The sequence below is a fragment of the Rhinolophus hipposideros genome (assembly GCF_964194185.1).
Source record: "Rhinolophus hipposideros genome assembly, chromosome: 20".
Classification (NCBI taxonomy): domain Eukaryota; kingdom Metazoa; phylum Chordata; class Mammalia; order Chiroptera; family Rhinolophidae; genus Rhinolophus; species Rhinolophus hipposideros.
The window spans coordinates 24,199,463-24,223,729 of NC_138066.1; the positions used below are offsets into that span (position 1 = coordinate 24,199,463).

General features: G+C 50.3%; 1 protein-coding gene across 1 annotated transcript in view; it reads left to right on the forward strand.

Annotated features, from left to right (window-relative positions):
• Window positions 1–20,465, forward strand: part of TBX4 (T-box transcription factor 4) — a 30,259-nt gene extending 9,794 nt beyond the window's left edge. The window contains exons 5-10 of the mRNA XM_081027993.1: window positions 2,525–2,644; window positions 3,845–3,992; window positions 14,075–14,227; window positions 15,239–15,327; window positions 15,449–15,684; window positions 18,616–20,465. Of these exons, the coding sequence (XP_080884119.1) occupies window positions 2,525–2,644; window positions 3,845–3,992; window positions 14,075–14,227; window positions 15,239–15,327; window positions 15,449–15,684; window positions 18,616–19,235 (1,366 nt within the window). The 3' untranslated portion in view covers window positions 19,236–20,465. The remainder of the gene's footprint in view (window positions 1–2,524; window positions 2,645–3,844; window positions 3,993–14,074; window positions 14,228–15,238; window positions 15,328–15,448; window positions 15,685–18,615) is intronic.
• Window positions 20,466–24,267: the final 3,802 nt, after the last annotated feature.

Below are 24,267 nucleotides of genomic sequence, written 5' to 3' on the forward strand. Positions count from 1 at the left end.
TGGAGCTCACTGAGCCCCAGAGGCCTAGCCTTTTGAGGACTTTTGAACTCCCCATTCAGACCAGATATCCTGGCCTCCCTCCCTGCTTCTAAGGGCTGCTGCCTTAGGAAGAGGCAAATTGGTGGGCAGGGCGGCAGAGTCTAAGAGACAACTCCTTCCCTGCCCCAACTCCTGCAAGAACTCCTGGAGGCTATTATCTGTCAGGAATCTGGTCTACAGTCAGTTTCTAGGAGAAGCCAAATCATAAGACCTCAGCTCCATGCCTTGGGGATGCTGAGCACAGGTTCTTTACTGGCCTCCTATAAAGCATTTGGTCCACGCCAGCCTGGCCTCCTGAGCTGCTGAGATGAAGTAGAATGGGGTGTAGAAGGGGAAGGACAGAGCCCCTTACCTCCTCTCAGCCTGGGTTATGAAGACTGTTGAAGCGAGCCATATTCTTCCGGCCCCCTTCGTGGACACTGGCCTGGGGGGAAGCCATTTCTGCCCTCTGCTGTTGCCATCTGGAGTGATTACAGGAGAAACAGGCTAAGTGCAGGGCACTGGGACCAGGCCAGCTCAAGCACCGACAGGGCTGCCCCATTTTGTGGCTGTTTCTGTAGCAGTTACAAAATGGTGGCCTGGAAGGGACAGGATTTTTGGCCTACCCCCATGGAGGGGGGAGGTGAGGCAGCTGCTGCCTTCCCTCCCTTCAGCTTTAGGCCCACCAGGGGAGAGCCTGGGCCAGGAAAAAGGGTGGTGCAGGCTCCAGCTGTGCCCTCAGGCCAGGCAGGGGGGCTGGTAAGCAGGAGGCAGGATTGGGTTCCTGAGCCCTGTCACTTCCCCCATTCCAGGAGAGGGGGTGGGGTGGACATTTGAAAATGCTTTCAATTGACATCTGAGACAAATTCTTCCACACGGTTTATAAGTCCCTAGACTTACAGCTAGAACTTCCCTCCTCCCTCCAGGCACGCACACATACACACATGCGCACTCTACCGTGTACTCAATCATACGTGCTTGTGCAAACACATGGTCACACACCTCCCACATCCCTAGCCCACTGCAGGGCTCTCACCCGCCTTTCCTCCAACAAGAGAGAGGGTGCACAGACTGAGCTGGGCTGGGCTGGGGAATGGAACCCTCACCCTCAGGGGCCTGGCCTGGGCTGGCTCGAGGGTCTGCTAGCTTGTGGAAGCCTTGATCCTTTCAGGAAGCCCTGCCCTGTCCAGGTAAGCTGGTACCTTTGTTGACAAAACGGAGGATGCCAATCATCTGCTGGAATGTCTAGGACAGCTTCTCGTGAGGGTCCCCATACTGCGTCTCAGCTTCCTTAGAGCTTTCCCACAGCAGACAGCTTGGGCACTCTTCCAACTCGGGACTTGTGTCTTCAGTTAGGTCTGGATTCTGCCTTTCTCCTGGGGATGCCTTTGTGGGAGCACATCTAGGAGGGAGTAGGGGGTATCTGAGGACGACTGTGAGGAAGTTCTGTCTACCCCCTCTGGGGAAGTCCAGTGTCAGGGATCTGGTGACCAGGGGAGGGAGCTGTGCCTCTGCAGGTATGTGTACATGCTGTTGGGTGTGTGTACGTGCTGAAGTGTCTGGGGAAGCCTTTCTCTAGAATGTTCTCTGGGCCTCAGGGTCCTGCACAGTCTCAGCACGGCCTGCAGGGACTGGAAACTTGCTGTCTTTTGGTGAATCCATTTTCATAGAGGTAGGTCATCCCATTGGTTTGTCGAGAGAGGAGTGCAGTGGGGGTCAGTAGTAATAGTCATAAATGGACTCATTTAATCCACACAGCAACCTATGAGATAGGTAGCAATATCTGCATTTTAGAGATGAGGAAACGAAGTCACAGAGAGATCCAAGGGAGTTGTCCAAGGCCTCCCAGCTTGTCAGTGGTGGGGGCAAGCAGTGGGCGGGGTGGTTCTAGAACCCATGCTGTTCTCTGCAAGGCTCCTGAACTGCCTTTCCCCGATACCCAGTTAGTGAGAGCACGCCCATGCGAGGTGTTCATTCACAGCGATAACCACCTCTGCTCAACACACCCAAGGAATCCGAAGACCTGGCAGCACTCCTGTTTCCTGCTAGTTGGTTTGGGACCTGAGGGTTTTCACAGACATGACGCAGAGGAGACATCTCATTGATTACAGAAGCAGCTGACAGGGACTTCCAGATCTTCGCTCCCTGTAATGCACCCCAGAACTTTAGTTGTGTGTGGACTGGCAAAGGATGGGAGGTAAATTAAGGCAGACAGGATGGTATCAAAATCCTCTCTCACGATCTTAACCACGGTCTCTGTGCTTTAGCTGCTCACAGCCACTTGACCTAAATCTTAGGGGGTCACGGGGGAGAGGGGATTGAGTTTGGGAAACTGTATAAACCCTCCTCCTAGACACACAGACTGACAGCTGCAGGGGCTCCAACAGAGCAGCCAATGTAGCCCCCTCCTTGTGTAGGGGGAGGCTGAGGCCAGAGAAGGAAATGACTTAACACAAGGTCACACAGCTCTGACCACGCCTCCGCCTCACCCCTTGGCTTCCCCCAGGAGGATGTTCCCCAGCTACAAGGTAAAGGTCACAGGCATGAACCCCAAGACCAAATACATCCTGCTGATTGACATTGTCCCTGCAGATGACCACCGCTACAAGTTCTGTGACAACAAATGGTAAGAACCTGGGAGCCTCCCAGCACCTGCATTCCCTTCACTGCTCTCTCCACTCCCCACACCCATTGCCACCTGATATTTGGTCCAGGGCCTCACCAATTAATCCAAGTGATTGCCCAGAGGCTGCAGGGTCAGCAAATGTCTGCACCACTGCTGCAGGCGGGGCCGGGGCTGAACATGAGCTGTAGTGTTTGGTGAATTTCAAGGGTCTGTGCTCTCCCCACAGCCATGGACAAACAGGATTAGTGACTGTGCTATGGGGTGACAGATGAACCCCAACCCTGGGAGGATTTAGGCTCTGGCAGTGCTATACCACGGAGGAGGATGGGAGCCGTTTCCTTGGGGGTACCTGGTCTGTGGCACCTGTCTTCTGTTTCTCCATTCACTTCCGCTTTGTCTGTCTGCAGAGCCCTCCCTCGTACGCTGTGTGTCCACCATCCAGAGTGAGTGGGCCGCTGCCTGGTGGTTGGGTGATGGGACCCTTTGACAAAGGGCTGGGGAAAACAGGCAGGTTGAGGGCAAAACCAAACTGGGGCTGGGTAAATGAACCTGGGCTCCTTTTCCTGAGGCCACATCCTCAGTGTCCTGCCTGCCTAGGACGGCACTCAAGGACAGAGAGGGAATGAATGAACTTGTAGGACATGGGCTCCAGGTGGGGGGGGATGTATGTAGGGCCAGTAGAGACTGGGCTGAGGATGCAGGATTTGGTGGCCAGGTCCCGCCAAGGGCCATGTTTCTATTCTCTGTCTGGGCTGGATTAGCACTCAGAGAAGGCTCTGGCTGAGGGGACAGCTACCAATTATTTTTTTCGGGGTGGCAAGCATTGTTTTGGGGATAAGAAATTTGAAAGTTGTCTACGTCCTCTGAGAAGCTGCCTTCAAATAATAAAATTTATAACATTTAAAAAATATAACACACACAGAAGTGCTGCCTAAATCTCCCCCACAATATATTTGTGGTTAGCCCCCTTCCTTCAAGTAAATAATCACATTTCTCTGTAGTCTCTTTTTCTCTTTCTTTCCTCTGTCCCTCACTGCTACTCCCAAAGTCCTAAATTGTCAGTGTGATAGGAGGGACCAGCAGCGGATTTTTTCCTTAGGTCGATGGGGATTTGCTTTACTCTCAAAGGGGACAGGGAATCTTGGCTTCCCCAGATCCTATGGTTATCAACTGCTACGGCTCCATCTGCTCTGTTCGCAGGATGGTGGCAGGGAAGGCTGAGCCCGCCATGCCAGGAAGGCTCTATGTCCACCCGGATTCTCCTGCCACCGGGGCCCACTGGATGCGGCAGCTGGTCTCCTTCCAGAAGCTGAAGCTGACAAACAATCACCTGGACCCTTTTGGACATGTAAGAACGGGACTGCCTAGACTTGAGGGCCAGTCCTGGGGCAGTGTTGTGGGTGGACAGATTGGGTGGGATGGGGATCTGGGGAATCCACTCTTGGGATCCAGCTCCAGGCTTTGGCACTTGCCAGGCCCATTTGTAGAAAGAGCCCAGGTGGAGTTTGGCCACACAGCTTGCATCCTTCCCTGAGCATTTACTGGCTGGGGAACTTTGGGCAAGTGTTTTAGCCTTTTGGAGCCTTAGTTTCCTGGTTTAGAAAATGGAGATGATCATATGTACCTTTCAAGGTTTGAGAATTAAATGAGAGAATGTGCATGAAGCACCTTGCCTGTAGGAGGCTCTAAATACATGGTAACTGTGACAACAAGGACGACGACAATGGGTCACATCTCTCAGTTTCAGTTTCCCCAAATGTAGCCTTGCTGGAGCATAAGACAAGTAAACTTTCTCGAGAAAGACTCATGATGAGTTCTGAGGCTTCTCTTTGGCATGCCCGCCGGCCTGGCCTGGCAGCCGCTTGCCCTCTGGAAGGGTAGGCTTTGCTCTGGCTCCAGTCAGCTCCTTCCTGGCCCTGCCTGGGACCTGGCTCTCACAAGAGCGATTCTGAAGCCCCAGGGATGCCGCTGCTAACACCCTGTCCAGGCTGCTGAAGCGTATTCTTTTCCCATCTGGCCCTGGCATGCCCACAGAAAGCTTTTTATGTGGAAATTTTTAGCTCAAGTGTGTGGGGCTAAGTGAAGTCTGGGGACCTGGTGTTATCTGCCAGGACACAGGCCCTTCCTCTCTAGGCTGCCCATGGTTTCCCTGGAAGGGCTGGGTGGGGGTGGCGGGCCATGGGTGCTGTAGAGGCTCCTAGATGCAGTTACCCAGGCTGCACACATAGCACTCGGGGTGTGGGTGGTGGTGGGAGAAACAAGGGTGAGGGGTGTGCAGGTGTGTGCCTCTTTTATGCCCCAGTTCCATTTCTGGGGGCCTGCGTGCAAAACAGAATTCTGTGAATCCCAGTTCCGCTTGGAAAAGGCCAACACTGCTTCATTTCTGATTGACTGGTATGTCACTAGCAAGCAGCTCTTGGTTCTAATTTTCTCAGACCTTGTTCAGTTCTCTTCTGTTTTTAGCTTCTTTGTCAAAAATTATCTGTCCATATTTATGTGGTTTTATTTCTGGGTTCTCAATTCTATTCCATTGGTCTATGTGTCTGTTTTACCGCCAATACCAAGCTGTTTTGATTATTGTAGCCCTGTAGTACAAGCAAAAATCAGGGAGTGTGATACCTCTAGTATTGTTCTTTTTTTTTAATATTGCTTTGGCTATTTGGGGTCTTTTGTGGTTCCAAACAAATCTGATGATTTTTTGTTCTATTTCTTTAAAAAATGCCATTGGGATTTTGATGGGGATTGCATTAAATCTGTATATTGCTTTGGGTGTTCGGTTCTCTTCTGACTCGTTGGTTATCTATAAACAAGCAAGTAGGAGAATGCTTAATTAACATAACAAACTCCTGACTTATCCATTTTGCAAGCAGCACAGGTTTTCCCATGCAGTCCGGCAGATGCTGTTGGGTGTGTGGCAGAGACGTGCCCGTGTGCACAATGGAATGTACTTGTGTGGCCCCAAACTGTCACGGAGGCAGAGACAAGCCACCGGGAAGGGTCAACCAAGCCCCCACCGCCTAGCGCACAGGGCCTTTTAACGGAGGGGAGAAGTGCCCCCAGGTCTTCCTGGGCACCATCCTGGCCAAGACTTTCTTCCCGTCGGCTCCTCTCTGTCATCCTCTGCTTGGCCAGGCTGTTGCACCAGCCTCGGAAGGTTGCTGAGGGCTTCTGTGCCGGGAGGCAGGGAACCTACATAACAGGCATGCCTCTGCCCACAACTGCATGCAGACCCCACGGGACAGACCCCTGGGATGAGCACAGAGCTTGGCAGGAGCTGAATCTTTGTGTGAGTGGCTAGAAGCGCCCAGGAATCAAAGCTCTGGTGAGAATTTTGGATGCATAGCTTGCCATAAAGGTTCCCAGCTGCAGGGTTGCCTCAGAGGATTCTCCCGCCTCCCTGACCCTCTGTAGAAAGTGCCAGGGGAGGGAGTCCAGTGCCTGAAAAGCTGGACTGTTTAGGAGTAGGAGAGAGACCTCGCCTTGGTAGCCTAACAGTAGGTTTTCCCAGCCTGGCTTGCCTCTTTGGTGGCTCTGCTGGGGTCCATTAGGGGTTTGCACTAACCCTGCATATAGTCTTGGGTCTGGGCCAGTGGGGCTGTTTGATGGGCTCATGATTGGGACGCCTCTGGCTACATTTGCCCTTCCTGCCTGGGGTGCACCTCTTCTCGGCAGTAGGGATACTCCCCATACTAATTCAGCTTTCTTTCCAGAGGCTTCGATGTAGAGCATCTTACTTCTCCCCCAACCCCACATTTACCCAGCACGTATGCAATTATTGGTTACAACACCCCCTGTGGGGTGGCAGGGCTCAGGGAGGTAATTATCTCAGGAGCTGGGGAGCAGTGCTCAGACCCATGCCTTCTGATTTCAGTTCCAGCACTCTTTTGGCTTCTCTTCCAGTCTTTCTGTACCCAGGGCTCGAGATGTCACATCTTCAGCTATTTGGAGTGTCCGTGGAGAGGGAGCAACCTTCGACCATGTGGGCAAGGGCTGTGGAGAGTGAGCTAATTTCCTAGACATTTCAGAGCAAAATGACCCATTAGGACCTTGGCTTTCTGCTCTTTGGCCTGTTCACATGGGAATGGTGAGCTCTCTCCAAGTCACCTTTCTTGGCTTCTCAGTACAAGAGCCTGGGAAAGCACCATCTCGCACTATGAACTTGCCCCAAACAAGCCTTTCCTTGTGCACAACTCACCTCTACACTTTCAATTTTCTCCAAGAGTTTCCAAACCTCAAGTAACTTTCTCCAGCCAGATGGACTTTGGACTTTCCCTTTGGGTCTCAGTCACCGCATCTCAGGGACTTTAGTAGCTGCCTCCTATTTGCAGCCTTCTCCTCGCTGTGAGTCCACGAAAGACCTCTGCTCTTGAGGGGTAGTAGGTTCAGCGCATGACCCGGTGGGCGGCAGGGACAGAAAAGATCAGGGGGCTAGGGCAGGACTGAGCTGCCTTCTTACAGCCCCAGTTCAGCTCCAGTTCTCTGGGTCTGCTGGCTACGGAGGTGGTGTGCCCATCCTCCCCTCCTACTTGCTACCCTGACAGCATCCATCCTGCAGGGTCCTCTGCCAGGAAAGACGAGCTGCTTCCAGAAGTTGAGGAGCACCTCACTGAGGCCGGGCTTGTGTCCTGTGGCAAGATGTGGAGATGGCTGGAGCGCAGGTCTTACTTTCCTGGTGTCTCAGGACTCCCAGATTGCTGAGGAGGAAGGTCCGGTTATGACTTCTGACATAATGAATCTGTTCCAGAGGCTGAGTTCGCCCAGGGCTGGGGGTGTGGGCTGTAGCTCTTTGACCACTATGTGATATGTGCATTGTCCCCTCAAGGTACTACTTCCACCTCTGGCCACCCAGTTAGTTACTCCTGAGCCTTGGGACTCAAGCTCCAATGCCACTTCTTCAGGGTGACAGTTCAGGGTCCCCATTATAGGTTCTCAGAGCTTCATGTACCTTTCCATCCCAGTACTTACCACAAGTACAATTTTATATTTACTTGTCAAATTTCCTTTTGACTAGGAAATGCATTCACATGGTCTAAAAATAAACCAATGAATAAACAAAAATGTCTACCATGAGATGTCTCTCTCCACAAGTTCCCCATCCACCTAGTTCCTTCCAACCCCGGCCACAGGTAACCGATGTTACTAATTCTTTTCAGCATTTCTTTGGGCATATGCAAGCAGAATCTCGAATCTCTTCTTTAAGACACAAAAGGTAGCATACTGTAAACACTTTTTGTACCTTGCTTTGTCAACTTCGTATATCATGGGATCATTCCATTGATGTAGAATGTCCTCATTCCTTTTTTTCACAGCTGCATAGCATTTCATTGCACGATTGTTCCATAAATTATGGAGCCAGTCCTTATTGAAGGAATTAGATTTTTCCTATATTGCTCTTTCGATTAAGCTTGTGCATATGTCATTTTATACCTCGGCCAAATATATCTGTGCAGGGAAGTGCCTGTTCAGAGGTTATTTGGGTTTGTCATTTGTAATTCTGTCCTCCACTGAAGTTCCACTGATGGATAATCCCACCATCCCTGTAAGTTCACCAACACGGTGGGAGAGAAGTTTTGGAGTTTTGCCAGTCTGATGGGTGAAATGTAGATATTAATTTTAGTTTGAATTTGTATTTCCTTTATTATGAATAAGGTTAGCATCTTATATATATATATTTCCTCTTTCTGTGAACTGCTATCCATATCCTTTGCTTGTTTTTCTCTTAGATTTTTGATCACTTATTAATTCTAAGAGCTTTTATAAATTAGGAAGATTTAGCTCTGATCTGTGATGAGTTGCTCATATGTTTTCCCCGTTTCTCATTTGTCTTTGGATTTTGTCTACAGTGGTATTCCTACACAGAAGTTTTTGATTGAATGTATTGGTCTTTTTCTTACAGATTCTGCGTTTTGACTAATTGAAATCCCTCATCCACTCCTTACTTATAAGGGAATTTTCTTCTGTTTTCTTTTAGTATGTTATGGATTTATTTTTACATCTAAGCCATTGATTCTTTTAGAATTTATTCTGGCATTTGATATGAGGTGTGAATCCAACTTTTTTATTTCTTTTTCTAGAAAGCTAGCCAGTTGTCCCAACACCAGTAAATTGACTAGTCATTTTTCCTCCCTGGTTTAGGAGACCTTATTTCTGTATACTAAATCCCCAATCGAATTTGTGTCTGTTCATGTGCCAGCGCCTTAACTGCAGAGACTTTACAATAGGTTTTAGTGCCTGGCAGGGCTGGTCTCCCCATAGCTCTTCTTCAGTTTTCTTGGCTGGACTTGTATATTTTTTCATATGAACTTTAGAATAAGCTTGCAGCGTTGAGAAATAAACTTATTTTTATTTTAATGAAGTTGATTGGGGTAACATTGGTTAATGACATTATGTAAATTTCAGAGGTATGACTTTATAATACACCATCTGTCTGTTCCACTTTGTGCTCACCACCGCAAGTCTAGTCTCCTCCTGTCACCATATACTTGACTCCCTTTGTCCTCCCCCCCACTCCCCTTCCCTGCGTTTTTATTAGAATCACTATAAATGATCAATTTACTTAGGGAGATTGACAGCAAAGCCTTTCTCTTTGTGGATGTCTGCTTTTTGTCCTCCCAAAGTGTATTCAAGTTTTCTCCCTAAGGTCCCACACATTTCTTGTTTGGTATTTCATCTTGTTTGTTACTGTTATAAATACAGTCTTTCTTTCACTACATTTTCTCACCACTTATTTTGGCTCCATTTTGGATTACTGTGTGACTTCCCCACCACTAGATAGGAAACCATGAGGTTTTTAATCCCCACGATGCCCCAGTGCTTGGTACCGCATCTGGCAGAATAGCGGTTGCTGAGAAGCAGTGCGTGAATGAGTGGACTCGCCGAAGGGGGTGATATTTAGACAGAGAAGGCACTTCCTCCACCAGGGACTGGTGTCTCCCTAAAGCGTATGCTGTTAACTTGCCAGTGGGGACCCAGAGCCATTGATCGCCCTCTTTCCCTCTTTTTCTCCTGTATGCTGAGCCCTGACCACGTGCCAAGTCCTTGCTGGTGGCTTTGGGAGATACAGATGCCCCACACAACTTCAGATCAAGCCCAGCCCTTACCATCCAGGTATGGGTATGAGCTCAGGCTTGGAAATTAGTAGCAGTTCTGACTCTGCCTCCCATCAGCTGCCTGAGGTCGGGCAAATGCCTTCACCTCTCTGAGCCTCAGTCCCTTGTCGATTAAAATGGGGCTAATAACAATGCCTATTTTACAGGGATGTTGTAAAGATTAATTATAGAAAGTGTGTGGAATGCTCAGCACAGGGCCTGGCACATAGGATATGCTCAGTAAACGGCTGTTACTGCTGTGGCTGTGAGCGAAGACAAGAACGTTTCTGGGCCCCTGGGTCATTGTTCTGGAAGTGATTCCCAACCTCAAGAGTTGACCCTTGAACAATATAGTTTGAATCGCATGGGTCAATTGAAAAAAAAAATCCATGGATAAGTAGATCTGCACAGTTCAAAGCGTGTTGTTCAAGGGTCCACTGCAATTACTGAGCTTGTTGTTGAGGGCAGCGTGTACTCTCTCGAAGGCTATCTGGAACCTTCTCGGGATTCTGTCGCCAACCAGCTGTGTGTCCTTGGGCAGGTCACATTCCCACTGCAGGCCCACTCTTCCTCGTCTGTAAAACTGGGAGGTTGGACTAGAATCATCTCTATAGTCTGCCTCCCCTTGCCCGAATGCTCTGTGTTTCTAATGGAGATGAATCTGGGCCTCACTGGCCGAGCACACTATGGTGATCTCTTGAGGAGATGGATGTTTGGCGCTATCGCAATTGTTAAAATAGAACAGGCTTCTGAGTTGTAGCCAGAATATAATGAATCCCATTTCTATAAAACGATGATGATGACGAGACCAGTCATGTAGTGGGGTTTGTTGACGTGGCTGGCCCATTTGGCCCAATATCCTCTGCAACAAATATAAATGTGAGACTCTGGCAAAGTAGTTTAATGTGACGCCTGAGGAACTTCCGAGTAAAGCCAGGTGTGTGAGTCACTGAGTTGGTTTCATAGTCTCACAGGCTGATGGGACTGAGGCTCCAATTTCTATTTGTGTTGGTTCAACGGGTGGGACTTTCTTCCAGATGGAGGCTTCACTTTACAGACGGGACCTAATGACTGGAGGGGAAGAGCTTGCTCAAGGCTTGCAGCTGTGAGCAGATATCCATAGAAGCTTCTGGGCCCTTCTTCACTTCTCTGTGTCTGGGACTGTATGCCTCTCGTGGCTCCTACCTACCCCTGCCAGTCTGGCAGTTTCTTTCTTCCCAGGTTTCCCTGCCAAGCTGTCTGGTTCCCTTCCCTAGAAGGTGTGTTTGACAATCAAGGACTTTGTCTTATGGAAGAAAGAGTTTGGCCTTTATCCCAAGGGGCAAGAGGGAACCATCAAAGGTGGCATTATGAATATAAGACATTTATTGAGCCCTAAATGCTGGCAGGAGTGGTGGTGGTGGGGGACGTGGGAGGCAAGAGGAGGAAATACAAAGGGCCCTGCTCTCAAGCAATGTATGCTCTTCCTGGAGGAGCCATAAGGTTCGAAGCAGGGGAGTGACCTAATCGGATGTGTAGCAGGTGAGATGGAGAAGCAGGTGAGGCTGTCCTCAAACCCAGCGAGAGACAGCGAGGTCTGAACCAGGGCTGCACAGTGGGAACGGAGAGGCTTTTGTTTTACAGACTGAGTCACAGGACTTGGTCACTGACTGGACCTGGAGCTGGGTGACAGTGAGGAGAAGGGGAGGTGATGATGCCCAGGGCTCTGGCTGGACTATTACAGCCTGTGAATGGTGGCGGAGGAGCAGGGTGGGTGCCGCTGTTGGTCCTAAGGTGTCCTGAGGGAGAGCACAGCCTCACTGTGAGGCGCCTGGGGCATCTGCTGAGGGTTCTGTGGGCCCATTGTCTGTGTTCTCCCTTGAGCCCCCACCCTAGGAGAACCAGAGTGACCAGGGGCTGGGCCTGCATGCTGGGGGCTGGAGCAGGTGAGTGTTCACAAAAAGACTGTCTATGCACATGTTTGATCACTATTTTTGATATGGAAAATGTCTTAGAGGTTATCCTGTCTCTAGTAAGAAAGGAGAGAAGAGAGGAGGAGACAGTGTTTGTGGTCACAGCCCAAGTCTTCCCACTCCTGCAACCCATCCTTGCACTTACTTGTTCTTGTTTTGGGGTAAAGGAGCCTGGAGATACAAAAGGAATAAAACACATGGCCCCTCTTCTTGAGGAGCTTATAGTTTAACTGAAGGGACAAGAAGACATAGGAAGTCACTAGGAAGCCACACCACAGCTAAGTAGACCATGCGTGGGAAGTTTCAGAACTGGGAGTTCAGAGCAGGTCCTGGTAATATAGGAAGGCTTCCTAGAAGAGTTGGGCCTTCAGGTGATAGGCCTAGGAGGTGAGAGAGAATGGGAAAGGAAGATACAAATAGCAGAGGGAACTACATGTGCAAAGGTGTAGAGGTAGGAATCTGGAGATTCCTGGAGGCATCTAGGCTACTTCCCAGGTATTCAGTTGCTGGGTATTCTGGGAACTTAGGTTTTTTCTTTTTTCTCCTGGAGTTTGGGGGAATAGTGCAGGGTGACAGAGTCACCTAAAGGGACTGGGAGGTGTTTCCCAAGACCTAGCTCCTTTTCCTAGGGAACACTTCCCAGCCTCCTAGAAAGGGAAGTCCATTGAGGGACCACCCCACACCCCCACCACTGCAGGACCTGTGTCCTGCTCAGTTTTCTGTCTGGTGGGCCCCCAGTTGGACAATGGGTCCCCAGCTGCAGGACCTGGTTTGGGGTGTGGGAAGCTCTGTACTTGCCCCAAGAGAGTCCAGAGGCTTGTCACTGAGGGCTAAGGGGTAGTGCCAGTGCAGAAGGCAGAAAAGCTAGTTCCTGCTGGATGGTGCTACCCAGCCAAACCCAGGAGCCTAAGAAGGCCAGAGCCCACAGCCTAGCTCTTGGCCCACCCACTTCCACAGCTGAACCTGTGCTCTGAGCTCTCCCTGGCCCCAGGGTGTGATAAGAATGGTGTTTTCTAAGGTTTCTGCCCAGGCTTGGCATGGAAGAGCCTGGCTCTGGCCCTTCTCTTGGCATTCTGGTCATGCAAGGGTTAAATCTTTCAGTAGCTTCAGCACCAGGCCTGGTCCCTGGGAGCCAGCAGGGCCAGCCCAAGGAAGGGGCACTCCCAGAAGGAGAGAAAGGAAAGGCGCTCAGAGGGGACCGGACCTGAAGGTGAGTGTAGCCCAGCCAGGGCAGGAGCCAAAGGGTTAACAAAGGCAGCAGTGCTGATAAAATGCCCCAAATTCCTGGTCCTGCCTCCAATGGGGAGGGAGTCTGGCAAATGTCAACGATAAAAAAATACATTTTAATGGCACATGATGCAGCCGCTACTGTGGGGCGAAGCCAAATGAAGCAGGTTTGGAGCAGCAACTGCTGTGTGTTACTCTAGGGGCCCCAGGGCCACGCCTCCTGGGCTGCTTCATAAGTTTTGCCCATCAGGGTAACCCACCTCCCCAGCCCCAGGCATCCTCAAGGGCCCCTGGGTGCCCCGGCCTCTGGCCTTCTCTGGCATTATTTTAGGAACTTTGCTTCTCTCCTACCTGGTACCTGGAACGTTAGGCGGTGATGGAGCTTCCGTTCAGGCTGAGAGCTGCCTCAGGCAGGTCTCAGGGAGGGAGGCATCTAGGTCTCCTCGCATACCTGCCGCAGGCCTCTGAATGTTGAGAAGCATGGGAATAAATGAGTGCCTGAATGACAAAGAATGGAACGTTTTCTTGAGCTTCCCTTCCTCCCCCATTCCACAAACTCCTGGGCTATGAAGCGGCTTTTTTATGCTTACAAATGTGAGAGGAGAGGGCTCAGTGCCCACAGCGGGCATTTCTAGGGAAGGCCAGTGGCAGGTAAGTGGTGGGGAGGATGTATGTGAATGGGGAGAAGAGGCAGGGGAGGAGAAGGAGAAGCAAGGGGACGAGTCAGTCTGGAGGGGGAATCCTGAGGGAGATAAGTTATGTATTATGATCCCATTTTGCAAATATGAAAACTGAGGCTCAGAGATGTTCAGTGACTTGCCTGAGGTCAGACAATGAGTCAGTGGTGCTCTGGACCTCCGCCTACAACTCAGAATTCCACCGGCTACACTGTGCAGAGTTCACCTGGGGGTCTTTAAACTGTTAAGTTCTCCATTACCACTGTGAAACAATCTGATATCAGGGAGATCCTGGGACCTGGTGTTATAGCTGGAGCAAAGAGGCTAAGAAGGGACTATCGGGGCTGAGTTTGGGGCCCAGGGGAATTTTAGGACCTTTCTGGGCTCAGGCCCTGGAGCCTGGGCTTTTAGGAGATGAAAGCCAGCCCAGGGCCAAGGACCAGAAGGTGTGGATCTAGAACTCAGAATGAGACCCTTCTCTTCCAGATCATTCTCAACTCCATGCACAAGTACCAGCCACGGCTACACATCGTGAAGGCTGATGAGAACAATGCTTTTGGCTCCAAAAACACAGCCTTCTGCACCCACGTGTTCCCGGAGACCTCCTTCATCTCTGTGACCTCCTACCAGAATCACAAGGTACAGCTGCAGTCCCTGCAGCCCCTGCCACTGACACCATAGCCAGGAAGTGAAGCTTCAGAGGCAGCAGGCAGTGAGGCAGGCCCAGTGCAGGGACCCCAGAACCTGCGGTGTCCCTCAGAGCAAAGAGACATTTCATCATAAGCAGGAAAGGAGACCAACCTCCTAAATCTCTGGCGCAGAGTAATCACGGTCTCTGTTTTGGGGACTGGACAAAGTTGGTGACTGTAAAAATGGGGCGAGTAGAACTGGCCCTGTGGCTTGAGTGTTAGGCCCTTTTGTCTACACTCTTCCTCTCCCTGGTGGGATTCAAAGGTTGGATTCTGGGCCTGCAGATAGAGGGGGATGGAATGGGGAGAGGAGCCCTGGAGTACTGTCAGTTATGTGGGAGCAGGGAGACTGAACCATCTGGAGGCTGTGGTCAGAGGGGTGTCCTGGCTGCTTCCCACCCCACTACTCCCCTTCCCAGCCCAACCAAACTGCCTTTGGATCCCTGCCTGTCTGCTTTGCCCCTGCTACCCTTTTCAGGGTGCTTTCTGCACTGTGCACATTGGAACTGTTGAAGTGGATGGGGGTCAGTGAGGAAGGGCCACAGGCCGGGGCAGATGTCAGGCGGAAGAGTGACAGAGTTGGATTTGCATTTAGAATACTCACTTAGAATCTGATGTGGCAGCTGTACTGGACAGGGGTGGCATGGACAGGGAGCTGTTACAGGCACCCAGGGGAGAAGAATGAGGAACTGAGCACAGTGAGAGCAGGAGACAAAATTGGAGGGTCTGCAGCAAGTAGAATGGATAAGAACCAGTGACCAGCCAGATGTGAATGGTGAGGCCAAGCAGGACCCAGCCCGACTCCTGGCAGGGGCCTCGGGCTGCGTGTGCAACTCCCCCAGACCCTGCGTGTCCCCAGACCCTGCCATGAGTTGTTAATGTGCCTGGGGTGGGGGCGGAGGGCCAGAGGCCAGCCCAGTCCTCTCCCCCAGCGACTCTACAGTATGTCCTCTCTTGACAGATCACACAGCTGAAAATCGAGAACAACCCTTTCGCCAAGGGATTCCGGGGCAGTGACGACAGTGACTTGCGTGTGGCCCGGCTACAGAGGTGGGGCTACTCTGGCCGGGGGTGGGATGGACAGAGTGGGCTTAGGCACGTGGACTCAGTAACCTCAAAATATCTTCACTCTTTTCCCGTCTCCCTCTGACTATCCTCCCCACCGCTCCAGCAAAGAATATCCTGTGATCTCCAAAAGCATCATGAGGCAGAGGCTAGTCTCCACCCAGCTCTCGGCCAAGCCCGACGTCAGCCCCTTGCATGGCGCCCACCAAGCACTCCAGCATTACCAGTATGAGAATGGGGCTCACATGCAGTTTGCTGCGGCTGAGCCACAGGACCTTCCCCTCAACACCTTCCCAGCCCAGAGGGATTCAAGCCTCTTCTATCACTGCCTGAAAAGACGAGGTAGCTCTCTCCTGGTCTAGAAGCCCTAGATGGTCAGAGGAGGGACAACAGGGGTGAAGCTCTCCTCACAAACACTCCCCACAAAATGATTCACACACACACACACACACACACACACACACACACACACACACCCCTGGTTACTTGTGTGGCCTGGGAGAGAAAGCCTGAAGGGTTAGTGACCGGGGCCAGCTCAGTAGCTCAGTGCAGGGGTGTTGGTTCTTGCTTTTCATTCAGGCTTCAGCATTCTCACAGACAGTGTGTAGCCTCGGTGTCCCCAGACATTGGCACCCACCCCAGTTCCAGGTCTTACCTTGCAACCACTGCTTTGAGAAACTTCATGGGTGACACACAACAGACAATCAGCTGAGCTCTGCCTCGAAGTGTGGGAGGAGGCTGAGTGTCACACTGCAGAGATTTTTGGATTGGGCTGTCATTTATCAAAGCAACCTCAATCCTAAAATAAGGATAACCGAGAGTTATGATGACAGGCTCTCCACCTCATCACACCAGGATCTGCAAAGGCTTCCTGAGAGTGGCAATGAGCTATGGTGGATGTGGGTCGGGGCCAGGGCAGCAGGCAGCAGAACTGTCTGTGCTGGCTTCTTGGTGAAGGAGAGGAGCCCTGAGCTGAGAAGCAGAACAGCTGTGCTCTGGCACCAGGTTCTCCATCTATAGAGTAGGGCTGATTAGTGTTTTGACACCAGAAGACTTTCCAGGGTCACTGAAATTCCCTTGGGAATGAGTTTGGGGACTTTTGCTTGCAATCCAGAATGTTCTCTCGGCCTAGTTACTAGGGACCAGCAAGGCAGAGCTCGGAGTATCCCCTATCCCAGTCCTACCGAGAACTGGTACACCCTATACCAGAACTAATTACTGAGACCAGAGGTTGGCAAACTGTGGCCCCTGGACCACATTGGGCCTGCTGCCTGTTTTCGTTTTAGCCTGTGAGCCATACAGAATGGTTTTTACATTTTTTTAATAGGTGAAAAAATGAAAAGAAGATTATTACATGATATGTGAACATTATATGAAATTCAAATTTTAGTACCTATAAATAAAGTTTTCTTGGAACACAGCCATACATATGTATTTACCTATTGTCTATGGCTGCTTTCATGTGCCGACAGCAGAGTAGAGTACAGTAAGTCCTCCCTGAACATCATTGATAGGTTCTGTGACTTCAAGCAAAGCTATGTGTAATGAAACCAATGGAGGCTAATTGACATAAACAAGAGTTAGGTTCCTACAGCATATTTCTCATCACAAAAACCTCACTGAACTTCTAAATGAAGACTCCAAACACTTTGATATTAAACATGTAAAATATGTGAGCTATACGTATATTTACGAAAGACAAATAAAAACAAGTAAGATAATTCTTATCCAATCCACTTATTCTAGTTCAAGGTCGAGGTGGCTAGAGCCTATCCCTGCATCTCAGGGCACAAGGTGGGAACCCACCCAGGACAGGACGCCCTCCCACCACTGGGCACACTCACACACACCCCACACTCACTCAGACCTGGGCAGTTAGACACGCCAGTTCCCCTACGGTGCACATCTTTGGGATGAGGGAGGAAACTGGAGAACTCAGAGAAAACCCACGCAGACATGGGGAGAATGTGCAAACTCTCCGCAGACAGTTCCCTCAGCCAGGCATCAATTTTTTTCCTCATCAACGTTATAATGAAATGATATCGAATGAAACAACGTTATCGAAGGACCTGCTATAGGTGCAACAGATACCATATAGCCCACAAAGCCTGAAGTATTTACTCTCTGGTCCTTTACAGAATAAGTTGGCTCACTCCTGACCTAGAGCGACTGGGCCACTTTCCCAATTCAAGAGTGTAGTGCTCTTAAGAGAAAGGAGGAATTTGGAGAGGAGACAGAGAGGAGGGATGAGTGAGGGATGAATGAGAGAGTGTGGTGAGAGAGGCAAGTACTCCTCGTGGAGGAAGGTGCCTCCACACGGGGCACAGGGGAGAGGTGAGCGCAGGCCTTCAGGCTGGGCCCGCTCCTCCAGGCCACCTGCCCTGTGTACCCACAGCTACCAGAATGAATCCTCAAAGAAAACAGGAGGGAGGGAGGCAAATGTAAGCCACGGGGCATGTGTTCTTAAGTTTGGTGAGTGGGCTGCTGCCCACATCTTGGGGCGTGGGCCATCCTGGATCTCAGGGGGAGGGTGTGCCTTCACGATTGAGGAGGTTGAGAGAGACACACATACATGGTTTGGGGCAGCTGAGGTTATCTTTTCCCAAACAGAGTATCACTTTGGGCTGAAATGTACAAGTCATCTTACACTTACTAACAGCTCCATGTTTTAATTTTATGAACACCATTATGTTGGAAATCTGTATAATAACAACTTGATGGGACTTCTTTGGACATATACAGGGTTTACTTCCTCTTCTGAAAGCAACAGGAACGTGGCTGCAAGTAGCTTTGGCTTGCGAAAGCCTTCCTGGGAGCTGAGGATTGAGGCAGAAGCACTGTGGTTTTCATTTTCGGGCTAATTCAGACAGATGTGGCCTCTGGGCCCACTTTGGCCTGGCAATTGTCTCCACTTTCCTTGGCTAGGGTGGGCCTCGCCTAAGAATGCCAGCACACATTAAGGCCTCTTACCGTCCCCAAGAGTCAGGGTGGCAAAGGATCAAAGCTGTATGCCTCCTGGCTAAACACATCACTCAGTGTCCTGTCATGTAGTGTCTCCAGTGGCCTGTGAACAAGGTCCATAATTTTACCATTTCTTGGCTGCTGCTACCTTGTGAAAGCTGTGGCTGATTAAAATGGTTTTGGGAATGTCATGGCAACATGGGGCAAGGGTGGCCCTGAATGACAAAGGTAGGCTGTCCTGGAACCAGGCAGGAGTGCTCTGTCCCTGGGCTGGTGGCAATGGCTCTCCCTGAAGGTGTCTTTGTCTTCCAGCAGACAGTGTGCGCCACCTGGACTTACCCTGCAAGCGACCCTACCTGGAAGCTCCCTCTGCAGTGGGAGAGGAGCACTATTTCCGTTCTCCCCCTCCCTACGACCAGCAGATGCTGAGCCCCTCCTACTGCAATGAGGTGACCCCAAGAGAAGCCTGTATGTACTCAGGTTCAGGGCCCGAGATTGCCGGGGTGTCTGGGGTGGACGACTTGCCCCCGCCCCCACTGAGCTGTAACATGTGGACGTCAGTCTCGCCGTACACGAGCTACAGCGTTCAGACAATGGAGACTGTGCCTTACCAGTCCTTCCCCACGCACTTCACCGCCACCACTATGATGCCTCGGCTGCCTACTCTCTCTGCTCAAAGCGCCCAGCCACCGGGAAACACCCACTTCAGTGTCTACAATCAGCTCTCACAGTCTCAGGTCCGAGAGCGGGGGCCCACCACCTCCTTCTCGAGGGAGCGTGGCCTCCCCGCAGTGTGTGAGAGGAAGCCGCCCTCTCCACACCTGAATGCTGCCAACGAGTTCCTCTACTCGCAAAGCTTCTCCTTGTCCCGGGAAGCTTCCTTACAGTATCATTCAGGAATGGGGACTGTGGAGAACTGGACTGATGGATGACTCCCATGTCTCCTGGACAGCCCCAGGACCATGTTAACCCAGTATTAACCTCTGTGGGTGGCCCGCACCACCAAGAAACACAGGAAGGTATTTTAAAGGGTGGGGTGTGTGCATGTGTGTGTGTGTGTGTATGTGCGTGTGTTTGGAAAGCTTCTGTCTTCTGACGTGCAACTGAGGCCATGACAAGGAAACAAACAATTATCTAAGTAGTGATTTTGGCTGTAGGACCCAGGTCCATTGGTATCTGACATCTCTCGACATGCTCGTGGGTGGGATGGGAGTGGAGAGTTCATGTGAGTTATTTAGAGATTTTTATAATATAATATTTGATTTACTCAGGGGCCAGGTGGTGAGGTCTCTCCTACTGGGAAAGTTGGGGGAAGAGTCTCTCACTGGGGTGGGAGGCTCTATGTGCATCTTAGAGTTCCTGGCCTTCTGTTTGCAAGAGGAGCAGAAAACCTTGTTTTGGGAGCTGGAGGCCACTCTTGGCTTCCGGAGATTCCATGAGACTACCTGAGAGGTGGACTCAGCTAAGCAAAGCGTGCTCTGAGAGTGGAGCTGCCTGCTCAGTGAGTGGCCTGGAAATTGATCCCTGGAGCTCTGAGGGCTGACTTTCAGAGAGAGTCATGTGCTACGTGTCATCTGATGGGTATTAAAAAAAGAATTTTTTTTTTCCTTCAAGAGGAGGGAAAATGCAACCAATAGCATCTCTGTCATCATTCAGGTTTTCTTATAACGTACATAGCCCTTCCCTCTTGGTCCCCGACATACAAGCTCTCACTCTCTCTATTGTGTGAGACTCCGTCTCTCAGGCACCATCTGTATCCCACGCCTGCCCTGCAATTATGAAACACACTTACCTGGCAACGTCCCCAGGAGACTGTATTGGAGCTGCTGCCAGGCACTCCAGAACCTGTTCTGCTCCCAGAAATTTCTTGTCTCTGGAACAAGAAAGCCCAACAGAAATAAAAATGAGAATTGAGAAAACATCCATTTCTTCCAGTAGATTCAGCCAGGGTGCTCGAGGAGCAAGGAGAATTCTTCTCCAGTGAGGTGTATCTCATAGTCGTCAGCCCAGCTTTTTAGCATTGAACGTCACCAGACCATCCATGGGGCTGGTGTGAACTCTTTAATCAAATGTGGGAAATCACTAAACTCTTTGCATGCTGAATAGTTATTTATATATTATATAAATAAGTAAGTAAATAAATAAATATCTATCTATCTCACGAATGCAGGCCACATGTCAAATTCAAGCTTTGCTTTTTTACAAAGGAATAAACGTAATAAAGTGAAACGTCGGAGGGGGTATTTGGAAAGACATCTATTTAAATTTTATTACACATTTGATGTTAAAAACTAAGAATGGTTTAGAAAAACATATAAATAAATAAATAAATATATAAATATAAATATATATATATATATATAAACACACACACACTACAGATTAAACTTTATTAGAAGACACGGTAGCTAACAGGGGATGTGGAACTTCAAGTGTTTTGTTATATAGCATGGACGTTTTATTTTACATATCGGAACATAAAGCCATTTTACAACTGTGAAGTGTGTGGGTGCTCTTTACTACTGACTTGTCATTTCTTGGCTCAGTGATGGTCTCTGCCTCCCTCTCGCTTGTGTTTTTTTTCTCAAGGGCCAAGTGGAGCCCTCAGTGCTTCTGAGTGTCTATACCAAGGAGCCTCTGAGCTTAAGAGAGTAGTGATTTGGTACCATGGGAGCAACTGGACATTTGATTTCATGCTACTCTCCAGAGGATAGGTCTGGATTCCGGGGCCCACAAAGTCCCCAGAAGGGCAGGGTAGGCAGTACATGAGAATCTGCCACCTTTTAGTTGTCAACACACAACCTGGTGATCTGGGGGAAGTGGTCTCCCAAGTAGGGAATTCTTGGTGGGATTTGTGCAGCTGCTTCAGAAAAGGAACTGAAGAGCAGGGTCCATTCAGCGCCTGGGGCTTTCTGGAGCAGTCAGATGTGTGAGCTTATCAGCCACCTGCACCCCAGAGAGGCGGGATCAAGGCCTGACAGCCCTCCACTTGCCCACTCCTCTGCCAGGTCCCTGAAGCCCGGCCACAAGATGGAGTGCATCTTGTGCACTACTAAGTTAGAAGAGAAGCTGGTGTTGGAAGGTGCTGTTGGGTCTCCCTCCTTACAACCTCTTGCCTCTTGCCCCCTCCCCTCATGGCTCCTTTTCCAAAGCTGTTCACTGTCATCTACCATCTCCAATGCAGGCTGGTCTGGAAGCCAGGAGAAGAGAAGGCAAGGGTAATGGGTGCCTTTTAAACCCCTGTCCTCATCAGGATTAAGATGAGATTTCCTGCTGGGTAAAAAGTCAACTTTGTCTCCTGTTTCCTCAGTCCTTCCCTCGTGGCTCTAGGGTTTCACTCTGGCTGGACTTCTTCCTGCAGAAGGAGGCCAAGCTCCTTCTTCCCTTGGCTGTTGGCTCCCACCTTGGACCTGGTGGTTACAGAGAAAAACTTAACTGGACTTGGCTCGGGGGACAACGAAGGGGGGCTCTCCTAACTCACACCTGCTCTGCTCTTTTCTTTCTGGGTAAGGACTGCATTCTGGGATACTCCTCAATTTCTAGAACCCCAGACAGAGGGCTGGGAGCTAGATGTGGGTTCCCAGGCTCTCTCCAGACACAGTTGCCTGAGTCCGAGGTAAAGAAAGCCGCTTCTAATGGGGTATTTTGCCTTTAGGCAGCCAACAGCTTCCAAACAATGTTCTGGGAAGCCTGAGGTCTGTGGTCTTCCCCACCTGGGCATGGCTAGAGCAAGGCCTGCAGTGGGATTTGTGGAACTTTCCTGCCCCTCTGAATCAACAAGTCAATAAAAAGGGGGCACATGGGATACCCTGGAACAAAGGGCACCATTCAGTAACGCCAACAGGTCATACATCATCGGGCCAGAAACCTGCCACATGAAAATGTCTGCTTCTGCTGTGCCCTGCTTGGGGAGGGAAAAAAAAGAAAAAACAAAAACGATGAACATTCAGCTGTGAGGCCATAGGCAGGCGGCCCCCAGGGCCCTGCTCTCCAGCCCAGGGCTGGGCCACTGGGGGAAGCTGGGCTAGGCTCTCAACCACAGCTCAGCTACGCAACTGCTCTCCTACCACAGAAGAGCCGAGAACAACAAAAAAAGAGAATGAAAAGAGAAGCTGGGTCAGACTGACAAATTGTTAAAAAACCTAACCAACTTCCAGCCTCGGCTGGGCCTCCGGGGGTCAGGAGGCCCCGGCTGGCCCCACTAATGGAGGCTGCTCAAGGAGCAGCAGCTCCAGCCCGCAGTGTCTTATCTTACAACATAAAATTAAAACCCACTTAAAAGGCCGGAGGGCATGTTAACATTCCCCCTGCTGTCTAATTGAAGTAGTTCCCAGTGCAAAGGATTTCACTTGAAAGATGTCTCCCTCTAAGCCCCAGTCCTCCTGCTTGGCGGGCAAGGAAGGGGGTGGGGAGGGAGAGAGTGTCATTTCAAAGACCAGCACGAGCTAGGACCAGAAAAGCTCGGGTTCTGTTTGCTGCCCCCACCCAGGCAGCAGGTGGCGACAGCAAAGGTTAGGACAGGCTGGGTTGTTTTGTATTTTTAGAAAATTTACAAATTCATTAGTAGCTATGTCAGCAGAGGCCAGACTCCCGACAAGAAGCTCTGGTAATGATTCAAATATGGCAAGGTCCACAGAAAACCTGGCAGTTCCTGAGGCCAAGAGATTTCTATTCTGTCCCCCAGTAAGGCCCTCCTCCCTCCTATGCAAATGTATTATAGGTCTCCAAGGCATACGGAATCAATCAGGGACATCCTGCAAAGGTGATGAACTTGCACTGGCCATCCTGAGTAATGGGAACCAGTCAGCCTGAAGTCGGCTGGGACTGAAAGCCAAGGTGACAGCTATTAAGCAATTGTGTGCAGAACAAAATGGCAAAGGGGCCGGGTAATCAATTCAATTTCAATGGGCAACCCAAGCAACTGCAGCGTCTGTCGCAGCTGATTAGAGAGTGCCTGGCTGGAGCTTTCAATGCGAGCCCATCACAGATCAGAAACAGGCCCGGGATGAAAAGGGAAAGACCTGTCTCCTGAGAAGCAGGCGATGAAGGACTCTGTTTTATGTGACTGTGTTCTTCCTTTTCTCCTTGAAGAAAGAGTAGAAAAAAAGCAAGCAGTTTGGAGATTAGATAGTTTTCTTTTCAGCCATTTATCATTATGAAAGAAAGTAGACAGGGCAGGAGCAGAAAAATCTCCAGTGGGATTTCTGCAAAGTCTCACTAAGAAGGACCAGGTTTACACTTTGCGGCTCACACAGCCCCTGCTTATTACCACAGCCTGACGGGGTCTGCAGAGCGTCCAGAGTTCCTCTTCCCTAACAAGGGCAAACAGGACCCAGTGCTCTGAGGATCACAGAAATTCCCCTGCAAAAACCCCAAACCACCAAATTGTGTCATTTGTGAAAATTAAAGCCTGAGTTGGAATAATGGGGAGAGGAGGCAAATGGGAAAGGAAATGATGAGACAGAGTGGCGTGATGTCCCAGCAGGGTAGGCCCCAACTGTGGCCCTTCATGTACCTGGGCCCAGCACAGGGCAGGAAGGCCCTGCTGTGTCTGCCCAAGGTCAGCCCTGGCCCCAGTGTGATGGTGGACCCTGGCATCCAACTTGAAAATTCTAGATTTGTGTCTGGTTCTCTGGTGCAGGGGGTAGGGGCAGCAGAGCAAGGGGCACGCACAGGCAGAGAAGCAATGAGGGAGACCAGCGATGGGGCTGGGGTGGGGTGGGGAGGGAATGGAAGAGGCTTGTGAGCACATGGAGAAAGAGGGCTGTCTTGGAGCCCAGGGTGAGGGAAAAACAGCAGGCAGGAGAGTGCAGGGCTGGTGATGAGAAAGGAAGGGGGACTTAGAAAAATGAGAGCAATGGGTGTGCGTAATCAGACCGTTCTTACGAGAAGAACTACAAACGGATAGTTAACCCGAACAAAACTAACTTCACTAATAATCTGAAATGCAAATTAGAGTGATAA